Genomic DNA, 12,422 nt, shown 5'->3' with positions numbered 1-12,422 from the left:
TAACACGTCGTTGAGTATTTGCATCCTGAAGCATGTCCGTCACAATGAAGCCCAAATTACTTGGTTACAAGGCAATAATACTACAAGACAGTCAAAATGTCAATAATAAATTGGAGAATTTGTGTTATTTTGTTCAATAGTTCGTGGTCATCCATCAATCATCAGAGGACTGATGTTTTCCTGCGTTTATGTGTCCAAACCTGGGAAATGCAATCAATGTCGTTGCCATAACAAGAAAATATTTGAAACTTGGAAAACCATTGAGAAACTAGGAGCATTACAATCACCTGAAACCTTCACTTTATTCTCTTCAAAAGGATCAAATACATATCAAGGTGGCTAAGAGGCTAACCTATTACAACTTCATTACCACGTCATCGTCCCAATCACCTCTCGTCCAAACCGACTCAAAGCAGAAACTTTATATATGTTCCATTTATTGTCTTTTGATACAACAAACTTCCAATGATCATGCAAGTTGAGAGGTTATATGAGACTAGAATCTTATATTGATTATCCTACGGAATGGCTGGTAGGATTTTCCCAGTGCATGTTCCAAAGCCTACATTGTAGCCTTCCCCCTGCAAATTTAACAGGAAGTCAGATATATAGAAGCCAGAGAGAAAGAAACAAAAAAAAAATAAATAAATAAATAAATGAAGTGTTGCTATTGCCATGTTACAAAAATAAATACATCAGGAGTTCAGGACATGCTGATGGTAGCACACTACCTCAGTAACAAAATCATGCGGATAAAAGTAGAGTGGGGTCAATCATAAGAATGCATTCACAAGCTGAAGTTAAATTATGCAAGATAATTATGCCCTAAAATTGAAGGGAAACCACAAACATAAAACAAGGGAATCGCATAAATTGGCAAAAAGGGAGTTGTTAATGGGTGAGGTCTCTAAAGAAAAAGGGTGATGGTTTCTTTCAGAAAAGAAAATAATTACGGCTACTCCAGTACGAGTCATATCAACTGGCGAAATCCCACATTAAGTTCCCAAACTGCTCAAAAGAAAATATGATGAAGTACATAGTCGCAAAATATATCAAGGGGGAGAGTACATTAGTTGATTATTACCTTGCAACATGCAGTCATAGTCACAAAATATATCAAGGGGGTGAGTACATTAGTTGATTATTACCTTGCGACATGCAGTCATAGTCACAAAATATATCAAGGGGGTGAGTACATTAGTTGATTATTACCTTGCAACATGCAGTCATAATGACTTCATCGCCATCTTCTAAGAATTTACGCTCTGAACCGTTAGTTAACGTAAGCGGCTTTTGACCATTCAACGTAAGCTCTAGCAAGCATCCAAGTGATTCTGGATCCTGTAAAAATATTTTTGCATAAACGTCACAAAGAGAGGGAGAGAAAAAGTAGAGTTGCTTTTGGTAGCAGGTTATCATAGGACTAAAAAACTCAAAAAGGAGAGGCAATTTCTATTTTATATCAGAAATCAAGTGTCTTTTACGCACAGGTCCACTGATGGTCCCAGTTCCCAGCAGATCACCAGGCCTCAAGTTGCATCCATTGACAGTGTGGTGTGCTAGCTGTTGAGTTATCGTCCAATATCTGCTCATCATGACGTAAACATTAAATCGGTAATAGCAAGAGATTATATTGCCTATTGCAGAAGGTTTGCTTACTTAAAAAAAGATAAACTATGTCGCAAAGTCGCAAGTTAGTCCCTATTCCATCAAGGTCAAACAAATAAAAAAAGGAAATAAAAAACAAGAAAGGACGGAAATCTAACCAGTACACTCTTAAAAGAAATACATTAGATAATATTAAAATAATTGACTGAGCAGAATAATATTAAAAATGACAAATTCTTAATGACAAAGCCCTATAACTCACATAACTTGATATTAAAATAATTGATTGAGCAGAATAATTATGATCTTAAAACAGGGCTATGACAATAGAATTTGCATAATTAACATAGATCTAAAAAAAAGATGAAATAATTGGTTTTACATATGCAACAGTTAAGTTTAACACATCTGCTAAAGTAACAGGGATGAAGAGTGCTAAAATATCCAATACTGATTATGTTATGCCATCAAACAAATGCTTAACCAACTCTCAAGCTTTGTTCTTTTTGGACATGATGCTATTGCGATCAAATTTTCTCTTAATATAAAAGTACTAGGATAAAAACAACATATAATCAAGACATGTACAAGACAAAATAGTAGCCTGCAGTCCCTGCAAAAGCACTGCAGATACTTACAGATGATTGAGGTTACTCTTTGTGACGACAGATGGCTGTTGCTCCCCTGCGGGTTTGATGCAAACCTTGTAAAAGAAGGTAGGAGATCAATATATGGAGTAGCATTGGAACTGAACTAAATAAGGAAATGTTACCTCGACAATAGTATCCAAAAACTGTCACTTAAAAAGGAAAAAGAAAATGGAAGATAAAATGTACCTCCAGGTGAATGTCATAGTTCATATGCTTATTTTCCGCTAGATATGGCAAGGGATGAGGATCCTGCAGAAGATAACATGTTTGTCAAAACCCTAATATTAAAACAAAAGAAAAATCTGCTTAAAATATCAACCTAAGAAAGAGAATAAGAAAATGTATATGACGAAAACAAATCTATAAAATTTTGAAACTGAAGCATAAAGTATTATATAACACCTGTTTCAGAGCATCACAAGTGAAAGGTTCAAGAGCATCAAGAGTCACAATCCAAGGAGATACGGTAGTACCTAAGAAAATTCAAGTTTGAAATACAAAGTTCTCATGCTTGGAAATAAAAATTCAATAATGATCCATTGCCCCCAAAGCACAGCTGCTATATAAAAATAGACGTTCTTCCTCGTTTTGAAAGAATTGATGATCCTTACCAAAGCTTTTTCCAAGGAAAGGACCGAGTGGCACATATTCCCATGCTTGGATATCCCTAGCTGTCAAAATACTGCTAGTTAGTCAAAAGAAAAAAAAATACACAAATATAGACTGTATGTGAAAAGGACAAATGAAACATAAAAGAAATGAACTTCAGACTACCACTCCAGTCATTCATCAGAACAAGACCAAAAATATGATCAGCTGCCCGGTTAACATCCACAGGTTTGCCTAATTCATTTCCTGGACCAACTATAGCAGCCTGTAAGCAATATAACCATTAAAAAGAAGACCACCAGGATACAAAAAGATTTAGCAGGCAGAAAAACTTTATAATGGAGAGGGGGGTGGGGGGTGGGGGGGGAAGCAAGTTACAGGATTCAGTGGAGAATAATGTATGCAAAACATGGAGTGAAGAGCTTAACTTCAATGCATTTTCATCTATAAGGTAATAATTCAGAAGAATAAAATTCTAACTGCTCGTTAAAGGCTAACCATCTCAAGCTCAAAATCCATCTTCTGTGTGGGCCCAAAATATGGTGGAGAATTTCCTATTGGACGACCTTGGCCTCTGAAAAAAACAAAGAGAAAGAGGTCATGTGTTAATTAAAGGAAATACGACACACGTCAATGAACTACCACATAGCTCAATCTAAACGGGGATGCTTGAGAATGAGGAGCTGTAAAATGTCGGATCTGAACAGAACAATATACTAACTTTGGACGAATAATATCTGTTCCAGAGATAACTACAGACGATGCCCGTCCATGATAACCAATAGGAAGGTGAAACCTAGAAAATTAAATCAGAATTAGTTTCACAAACATGCCGTGAAATAAGACTGCGTGATAAGCATAAAGCTCGCAAGACATACAACCAGACATCACGTATGCAGGCCTTGTAGTGGAAACATATATAATGTTACCGAAACAAGAAAGGAGAGGAAAGTTGCAAAAGAAAGCATCCAACAAAGACCGCAATCCAAACTATGTAATACAGATGTAAATGAATGGCCCCAGAAACATGACAAGAAATACCAGTTCCGTGGAATTGCATCCGCTGGTCCCCGGAAAATGGTCCCGGCATTCTTGCTGTGGTACATGGAAGCATAGAAATCGGTATAATCCCCTATTACAACAGGCAGAAGCATTTGAACTTCGCTCTGTTGGGGCAATAATCATATTAATATGGAACAAATTTCAGGTTTATTAACTGAAATCAGCAGGAGAAATAGCTGACCATTGGACGAAGGGCTTTCTCCCTTAAACTAGCGTTGTCACGTAAAGTTGGCTCATCAGCTGCGAGAAGATTAGTCTACTTTGTTAAAATTAGCTTAATTTAACAATCAAATATTTATCGAGGGAAAATCACAACGACGTCTAAGTTTAACCTAAGGCTCATTGAAGTAATAGCTCAGTTAATAAAAGAGTAAACTATGCGAAGTGAAAATTAATTGGAGAACACACGGAACCTGAAAGAAGCTTCTGGATGGTAGCTCGTGCCTCCTTCCAAGCAGGACGTCCCATCCCCACGAACAAGTTAAGAGAAGTCTGGATGTGCAATGCATCTCACTCAATTAACGAATTAACAGTGCACATAAATACAATTGGCATGCAGTAAGAGACATATCTTTACAATTCTAGCGGAATACCTTTTAGGGTTTCTCAGTTTGAGCATTATCTAGGTTGAGTTTCAATCTGCTACAAAAGCTTTCCCCATTTTTCTTGAAGAAACTACTAATTTTTAATTAGGAAACAGTCCACAATGTGTGTAATCGTGTATTTTTACTCTTTTACTACCAATTGCTTGGTGAAAAAAAACACTATCAAATCAATTCTCTACAATGGGTTAATTTCACAAACATCCACAGTTCAGGGGGTTATGTGAAATTAACCCCTCTAAATTGGACAAATTTTCAAAACAGTCCCATTTACAAAAAAAAAATCTCAAAAACGACCCATTTTGAAAATAATCGTCAAAACCGACCTAGTTTCAGCCGTCAGCCGTCGGGCTGAAACTAGGTCGGTTCTGACGAAAAAAACTATGAAACTTCACGGGACTTCAAGTCGAAGTCCCGTGAAGTTTAGCAGACATTTAACTAAGCTGTTAAACTTCACAGGACTTCAAGTCCCGTGAAGTTTTATAGTTCAAACAAACTTCACGGGACTTAAAAGTCCTGTGAAGTTTGTTAAAGTCTGGAAAATTAAGCCTGCAGTTCAATGCAATTGTACTCCCTCTCTCTCTAACTTCTCTCTCTAAAAATAAAAACCAAGCCCCACACTTGAATGCCTTCTCTCTGCTCCCATTTTGATGGCTAGAAAAGCTCTCCTATTTCCCAAATTGAGGCTTGTTAGGGTCTTTCTCCTGCTCACAGGTCAGGTCAGTGATCTCTCGTTTCCTTGATGGGTTTTTCTTTTGGCGATTTTTGCAGGAAAGTTGGGTTCTTTGAGGGGTTTTGTGAGATGGGTGTTGGGGATTTGCTGGTATTTTGGGTCGTTGTTGTGTAGGAAAAAAAAGAAAAAAGCAAAAAAGAAGGGAAAGAACTTATTCCATCTTCGTCTCTGAATCCTAATAAATCCTTTGATCTGTAGGGACTACATACAATCTCCACAGCTTCATATTTTCATGTAAAATAGAAGATGATCATGAACTTTAAATTTGTGGATGTGGAATTAAAAAAAATCTAAGCTCACTTGGATAGTTCATCGGCATACTCGCTTGGGTAGTTGGAAATGTCGCGCGTCTATGCGGAAGTGTGCACACAGAGTCAGGAAGAAGAGAACCACACAAGTGCAATCCAAACCAAATATGACAAATCAAATCACAAACACAGAGATATATGTGGTTCGACAACTTGCCTATGTCCACGGGAAGAGGATGAGAAGATTCCACTAAATCAAGGAGAGTACAAAGGGTTACAATCACACAAGATCACTCAATCTAACCCTCAACCACTAAATCAAGGAGAGTACAAAGGGTTACAATCACACAAGATCACTCAATCTAACCCTCAACCAAAGCTCTAACCTTGCTCCAGAGTACAAAGGGTTACAATCACACAAGATCACTCAATCTAACCCTCAACCAAAGCTCTAACCTTGCTCCCAATATCTCCCTTACACACTGCTCAAAAGACTCCTTAATCTCTGATAAAAACCCTAAAGAAAACGTATTTTGATTATATATCAAAACCCAATCCCAAAACGAACAGGAAACAAAGCCCAAAGCCTAGCAGCTCTCGCGACCGACCGCGGCAGTCGACCGCGACACACGGTCGACCACAGCGGTCGACCGAAACCTCTCGACAGAAACTTAAATTCCTACAGGGGTTTGGGCGGTCGACCGCGCCAAGCCCAGATGCACACCCAGCCTCCGTGCATGTTTCCGATCGACCGCGTCAGTCTTGCGGTCTACCGCTGGGTGACCAAAATTGTTTTCCTGCTGTTTCTCTTCAATTCTCCACCTCGGTGAAGTTTTTCTAAAACTGATCCGACACCAAACAAAGAGCACTAATGTATCGTCTCTCCAAACACGATTGCACCAACATGGTTGCCTACGTACACCAAGCTGCCCGTAGTTCATCCAAATGGTCGCCAACGGCCTCAACAATCACGAATATGCAACAAGTTTTTCTCCTGTTTTGTTGTTTTCTCTTCAATTCTCCACATCGGTGAAGTTTTTCTAAAACTGAGCCGACACCAAACAAAGAGCACCAATGTGTCGTCTCTCCAAACACGATTGCACCAACATGGTTGCCTACGTACCCCCTCTCCCAAAGGATCAAGCCGTCCATAGTTCATCCAAATGGCCGCCAACGGTCTCAACAATCACGAATATGCAATAAGTTTCTGCAGTGATCAAACTTGTTGCTCGGAACCATCTTAGTGAGCATATCCGTCGGATTATTCTTCGTGTGGACCTTCACAATCTCCACATCGCCATCTTCAAGAACGTCTCGAACGAAGTGATAACGAACGTCAATGTGCTTCGTCCTCGCATGAAAAATCTGATTCTTCGCCAAATAGATAGCACTCATGCTATCACAATGAATGGTGACGGATCATTGTGATATACCAAGTTCCGCTAAAAATCCTCGAAGCCAAATAGCCTCCTTCACAGCCTCTGTGATCGCCATATACTCTGCCTCCATCGTAGATAAAGTCACCGTCGACTGTAAGGTGCATCTCCAACACACCGACGCACGGGTCAAAGTGAACACATACCCCGTCATAGACCGGCGCTTATCCAAATCACCGGCATAATCAGAATCCATATAGCCAATGCATAGTTGCCCACCTGTAGTGTCCCGCTCATAAACCAAACCAACATTGAGCGTACCTCGAATAGCCAATGCATAGTTGCCCACCTGTAGTGTCCCGCTCATAAACCAAACCAACATTGAGCGTACCTCGAATGTACCTCAAAATAGTGTCCCGCTCATAAACCAAACCAACATTGAGCGTACCTCGAATGTACCTCAAAATCCATCTCACGGCACCCCAATGACCCACTCCTGGATCATGCATGTATCTTGAAACCATGCTCACCGCCTATGACAAATCCGGTCTCGTACATACCACCGCGTACATCAAGCTCCCAACTGCGCTCGCATATGGAGTCTTCGACATCAACTCACGATCTTCAACTGACTTCGGTGAAAGACCAGCTGAAAGCTTCAAATGGGCTCCCAAAGGTACACCAACTGATTTCGTATCCATGCTAACATGGAATCGCTGTAGAACCTTCTTCAAATAAGCCATCCGTGTCAAATAAATTTTACCATTCTTCTTGTCTCTGCCGATCTCCATTCCTAAAATGCACTTCGCCTCGCCTAAGTCCTTCATCTCAAATTCATTTGAAAGCTGAACTTTCAACTCATCTATAACCGACCTGGAAGTAGAGACAATCAACATGTCATCGACATAAAGCAACAAATAAATATACGCACCTCCTCTCAACTTGCGAAAATACACGCAAGGATCAAACTGACTCCGAGTGTACGAATGACCAAGCATAAAACCATCAAATCGCCTATCCACTGTCAAGGAGACTGTTTCAAACCATATAGCGATTTCTTTAACCTACAAACTAATTTATCTTTTCCTGTAGCTCGGAATCCCAATGGCTAAGTCATATATATTTCTTCATCAAGATCACCATGAAGAAATACCGTCTTCATATCCAACTGATCTAACTTCAAACCATACTGTGCCACCAAAGCTAGCAAAATCCGAATCGAAGAATGTTTTATCACCGGAAAGAAAACCCCCATTGTAATCAATACCTTCCTCCTGTGCATAGCCCTTCGCAACCAACCTAGCCTTAAACCTCATTGGAGTGCCTCTAATACCCTCCTTCTTCGTGTATACACACTTGCAACCAATCGTCTTTCGTCTCTTTGGAAGCTCAACAAGCTCCCATGTATCGTTCTTAGGAAGAGACTCCATCTCCTCCTGCATAGCTACCTGTCACGAATCAGCCTCCGAACTCTGTTCGGCCTCTCTGAAAGTAGTAGATATCAACTCATCGATACTCTCCACCGAAAGTGCATACGCAACTGTGTCGACATACCGTGCTGGCACCCGTATGTCTCTCCCCTGTCTCTGAACCGCAATAGAATCTTAAACCTGAACCGTCGGTCCCTGATCCTGCACATGAGTACCCGTATCCTTCGTATCATCGTCGAGCTCGCCTGGCGTCACCTCAATCGACACTGTAATGGATACTGCGCCATCTGGACACTGTGAAGCTGCATCGATCTCCACCACCTGCGATATCTCCTCTGTCGGGTCGCTCTCCACCTGATGAGAGCTGGGAAGCTTCAAGATAGAAGCCTCATCGATGTGACGTCTCTACTCAGCATAATCTTCTTATCAACTGGATCACAAAGCTTATATCCCTTGACACCACGTTTGAATCCTACAAATATGACATTCCTAGCTCGAGGTTCCAACTTATCAGTTCTAACATGATAATATGCAAGACAACCAAATACATTGAGCTGGTCATAGTCATGTGCTGTCTCTTCCGACCAGACCACATCTCCATAGGGGTCTTCCCCTCAATCGCAGATGAAGGCAGCCTATTAATGAGGTGGCTCGCATATGAAAGTACCTCAGCCCAAAAGATCTTTTCCAAATCACTATGCGCTAATAAACATCGAATCTTCTCCAGTAAAGACCGATTTAACCTCTCTGACACCCCATTCTGCTGCGGTGTATGACTAACTGTGAAGTGTCTCTCTATGCCCTCGTCTCAACATAGCTGCTGAAAGGAGTCTGAAGAATATTCACCGCCGTTGTCGGATCGTAACGTCTTGGTCTTTCTCCTAATCTGCAGTTCCAATCTCTTCTTTCACTCCACAAATATATCTAGGACTTCACTTTTCTTCGTCATGGTGTACACCCAACAACGCCTAGAATAGTCATCAACAAACGTGACGAACCAATACCGATCACCAAGTGATGCCGTCTTGGTGGGATCCCAAACATCTGTGTGCACATAATCCAGGATGCCCCTCGTCCTATGAATGACCGTCCCGAACTTCACCTTTATCTTCTTACCAAGAACACAGTGCTCACAAAAATCTATTTTTCTACTCTTGGCTCCCTTTAATAGCCCCTGCTTGTATAAAGCCTATAGTGATTTCTCTCTTATATGCCCTAACCTGTAATGTCAAAGCCTACTCATGTCCGCCTCTGAAATAATCGAAGCAACCTGACCAATATCGGTGCTCCCCTTCAGATAATACAAGTTTTGACTGTGGACTTTCTTCATCACCACTAAAGATCCCTTAGTAACCTTTGCTACAGCGTCCTTAAATGTCACCTTGAATCCCTTCGTCTCCAAAGCTCTAACTGAGATAAGATTCTTCTTCAGCTGAGGAACGAATCTCACCTCCTTCAATTCGCGGACTATTCCGTCGTGCATCCGAATCCGTACGGTACCCTATCCCACAAATATCACAGGATTGATCATTTCCCATGATAACAACACCCCCATCGAGTCTCTCAAACGATGCAAACCAATCTCGCCTATGATCACATGATAAGTAGCGCCAGAATCAAACATCCAATCCGATGCATCCAAATGGTTCACCTCCGGAGTAATCAAAAGAGAAAAGCTCGAATCATCGGAATCATCGTCTTTCGCAACATTCACATCATTGACCTTCGGGCCCTTTTTCCTGATATTCTCCTTCTCCTTGACCTTTGGGCAATCTCTCTTCCAATGTCCTTGTACCTTGCAGAAAGCACACTGGTTCTTAGCTAGCTGGTAACAACCTCTTGACTTTGATCTTCCTCTATTACCACCTTTCGGATATGAACTTCTACCTCTCGTCGACAATATCTCTCCTGAAGTATTAGTGTGGGAAGTCTCCTTATCCTTCCTCCTCAAATCGTAGTTCGTCAATGCGTTAGTTACTTCACTATAAGTGATAGAAGATCTCTCATTCAGCAAAGTAAACACGAAGGTATCATACTCCTCATCCGGTAAGGAACCCAAAAGAATAATAGCCTTGTACTCATCTGTGATATTCTCATCCATATTCGCCAAGTTCGATAACAACTTAGTGTAGTTGTTCACATGAGCCGCAAGCGAGGTACCTCGGGACATCTAGAATCTGAATAACCTACGCAGCAAATACAACATGTTCTCAACACTCTTCGTAAGATACTTATTATTGAGAATTTCCCACATCTTCATCGCAGACGTCACCCCAATCACATCATATTTTAACTCCTGTTCTAAATAGGACCTGATCACCCCACAAACATTTCTATTCATCTTTTTTTATATCACCTCTTCATATTTAGGTGGCCTCACATCGACCATGATGGTCTCCTTCAAATTTTGAGTATTGAGCGCGTCCTGTACATCGCTCATCCACAACCCAAAATTGATTTTATCGTCATATTTCACTACAGTAATCTTAGTATTCTGAAACCCAACTTGAACTGTACTCGTCATCTTGCTGCTTTCACTAACTTCTTTACCCATAATCACAAACTCCAAATTATAAGGAAAAATTCAAACTTTATAGAATTTAGAATTTACCCACTTGAACCCTAGATTGGATTCTAAATAGAACTCCTAACCACAAGAGGAAAGCGAAATCTTCCACGGTAACTTCAAACCCTAACTCCACCGAAGCCTAGAACTCCAAAAACCAAGCTTCAAACTAAATTTTCCTCCACCTAATCCAATCTGAAAACTGAGCTCTGATACCACTTGTCGCGCGCCTATGCGAAAGCATGCACACAAAGAGTCGGGAAGAAGAGAACCACGCAAGTGCAATCCAAATCAAATATGACAAATCAAATCACAAACACGGAGATATACGTGGTTCGGCAACTTGCCTACGTCCACGGGGAGAGGGTGGGGAGATTCCACTAAATCAAGGAGAGTACAAAGGGTTACAATCACACAAGATCACTCAATCTAACCCTCAACCAGAGTACAAAGGGTTACAATCACACAAGATCACTCAATCTAACCCTCAACCAAAGCTCTAACCTTGCTCACAATATCTCCCTCACACACTCACACAAGATCACTCAATCTAACCCTCAACCAAAGCTCTAACCTTGCTCACAATATCTCCCTCACACACTGCTCAAAAGACTCCTTAATCTCTGATAAAAACCCTAAAGAAAACGTGTTTTGATATCAAAACCCAGTCCCAAAGCGAACAGGAAACAAAGCCTAAAGCCCAGCAGCTCTCGCGGTCGATCGCGACACGCGGTCGACCACAGCGATCGACCGAAACCCCTCGACAGAAACTTAAATTCCTACAGGGATTTGGGCGGTCGATCGCGCCAAGCCCAGATGCACACCCAGCCTCCGTGCATGTTTTCGGTCGACCGCGCTTGTCTCGCGGTCAACCGCTGGGTGACCAAAATTATTTTCCTGCTGTTTTTCTCCTGTTTTGTTATTTTCTCTTCAGGAAAGAACTTAATTTTCTAGAGAGCGATTATCTAAAAATTTTGACTAAAACTCCGCTTGGAGTTTGGGCACTTTAACAACCTTCACCGGTGTTGAAGTCCCGTGAAGTTTATTTGAACATCTAAACTTTAGCAGCAGTTTAGTTGAAGTCCCGTGAAGTTTATTTGAACTACTAAATTTTAGCAATTTAGTTAAATGACTGCTTCCCATGAAGTTTCTTTTTTTTTTTTAGCCGACCTGGTTTCAGCTCGATTTTAACAATTATTTTTAAAATGGGTCGTTTCTTAAGAATATTTTTGTAAATGGGACTGTTTTGGAAATTTGTCCCTCTAAATTCTTTGGCTATTCTTCGGCTTGCAAGCTTTCCCAAACCCCTAAGCAACCAACAAATCAGTATTTGGCAACAAAATATGCTGCAAATTTTCACAAATCCGCGGCCATTTTATCTTTGAAACCTATCGGAAAGTGGAACAGCGCTGTAAAATACAGGGGAAAAGGGAAAAAAAATTAAACCTGGAAGAAGCATTGAGAGTTCTTGAGGATGGGACCGTCGAAGAGACCAGCGGCAGCGATGGCGGAGAGATCGAGGACGAAGTCTCCGATCG

At 40.9% G+C, this 12,422-nt stretch overlaps 1 protein-coding gene across 1 annotated transcript in view; it reads right to left on the bottom strand.

Annotated features, from left to right (window-relative positions):
• LOC109840917 (fumarylacetoacetase-like) overlaps positions 240–12,422 on the bottom strand; it is a 12,377-nt gene continuing 194 nt past the window's right edge. Inside the window, 14 exon segments of the mRNA XM_020409746.1 lie at positions 240–581; positions 1,213–1,341; positions 1,489–1,585; positions 2,247–2,311; positions 2,445–2,507; positions 2,661–2,731; positions 2,870–2,929; positions 3,033–3,132; positions 3,366–3,441; positions 3,589–3,663; positions 3,909–4,033; positions 4,111–4,169; positions 4,343–4,421; positions 12,331–12,422. The exon segment at positions 12,331–12,422 is cut by the window's right edge and continues 26 nt beyond it. Of these exon segments, the coding sequence (XP_020265335.1) occupies positions 519–581; positions 1,213–1,341; positions 1,489–1,585; positions 2,247–2,311; positions 2,445–2,507; positions 2,661–2,731; positions 2,870–2,929; positions 3,033–3,132; positions 3,366–3,441; positions 3,589–3,663; positions 3,909–4,033; positions 4,111–4,169; positions 4,343–4,421; positions 12,331–12,422 (1,154 nt within the window). The 3' untranslated portion in view covers positions 240–518.

This window comes from Asparagus officinalis, chromosome 5 (genome assembly GCF_001876935.1).
Source record: "Asparagus officinalis chromosome 5, Aspof.V1, whole genome shotgun sequence".
Classification (NCBI taxonomy): Eukaryota; Viridiplantae; Streptophyta; class Magnoliopsida; order Asparagales; family Asparagaceae; genus Asparagus; species Asparagus officinalis.
Note: the sequence above shows the minus strand (reverse complement) of the source record. Positions and strands in the feature narration are given on the sequence as shown.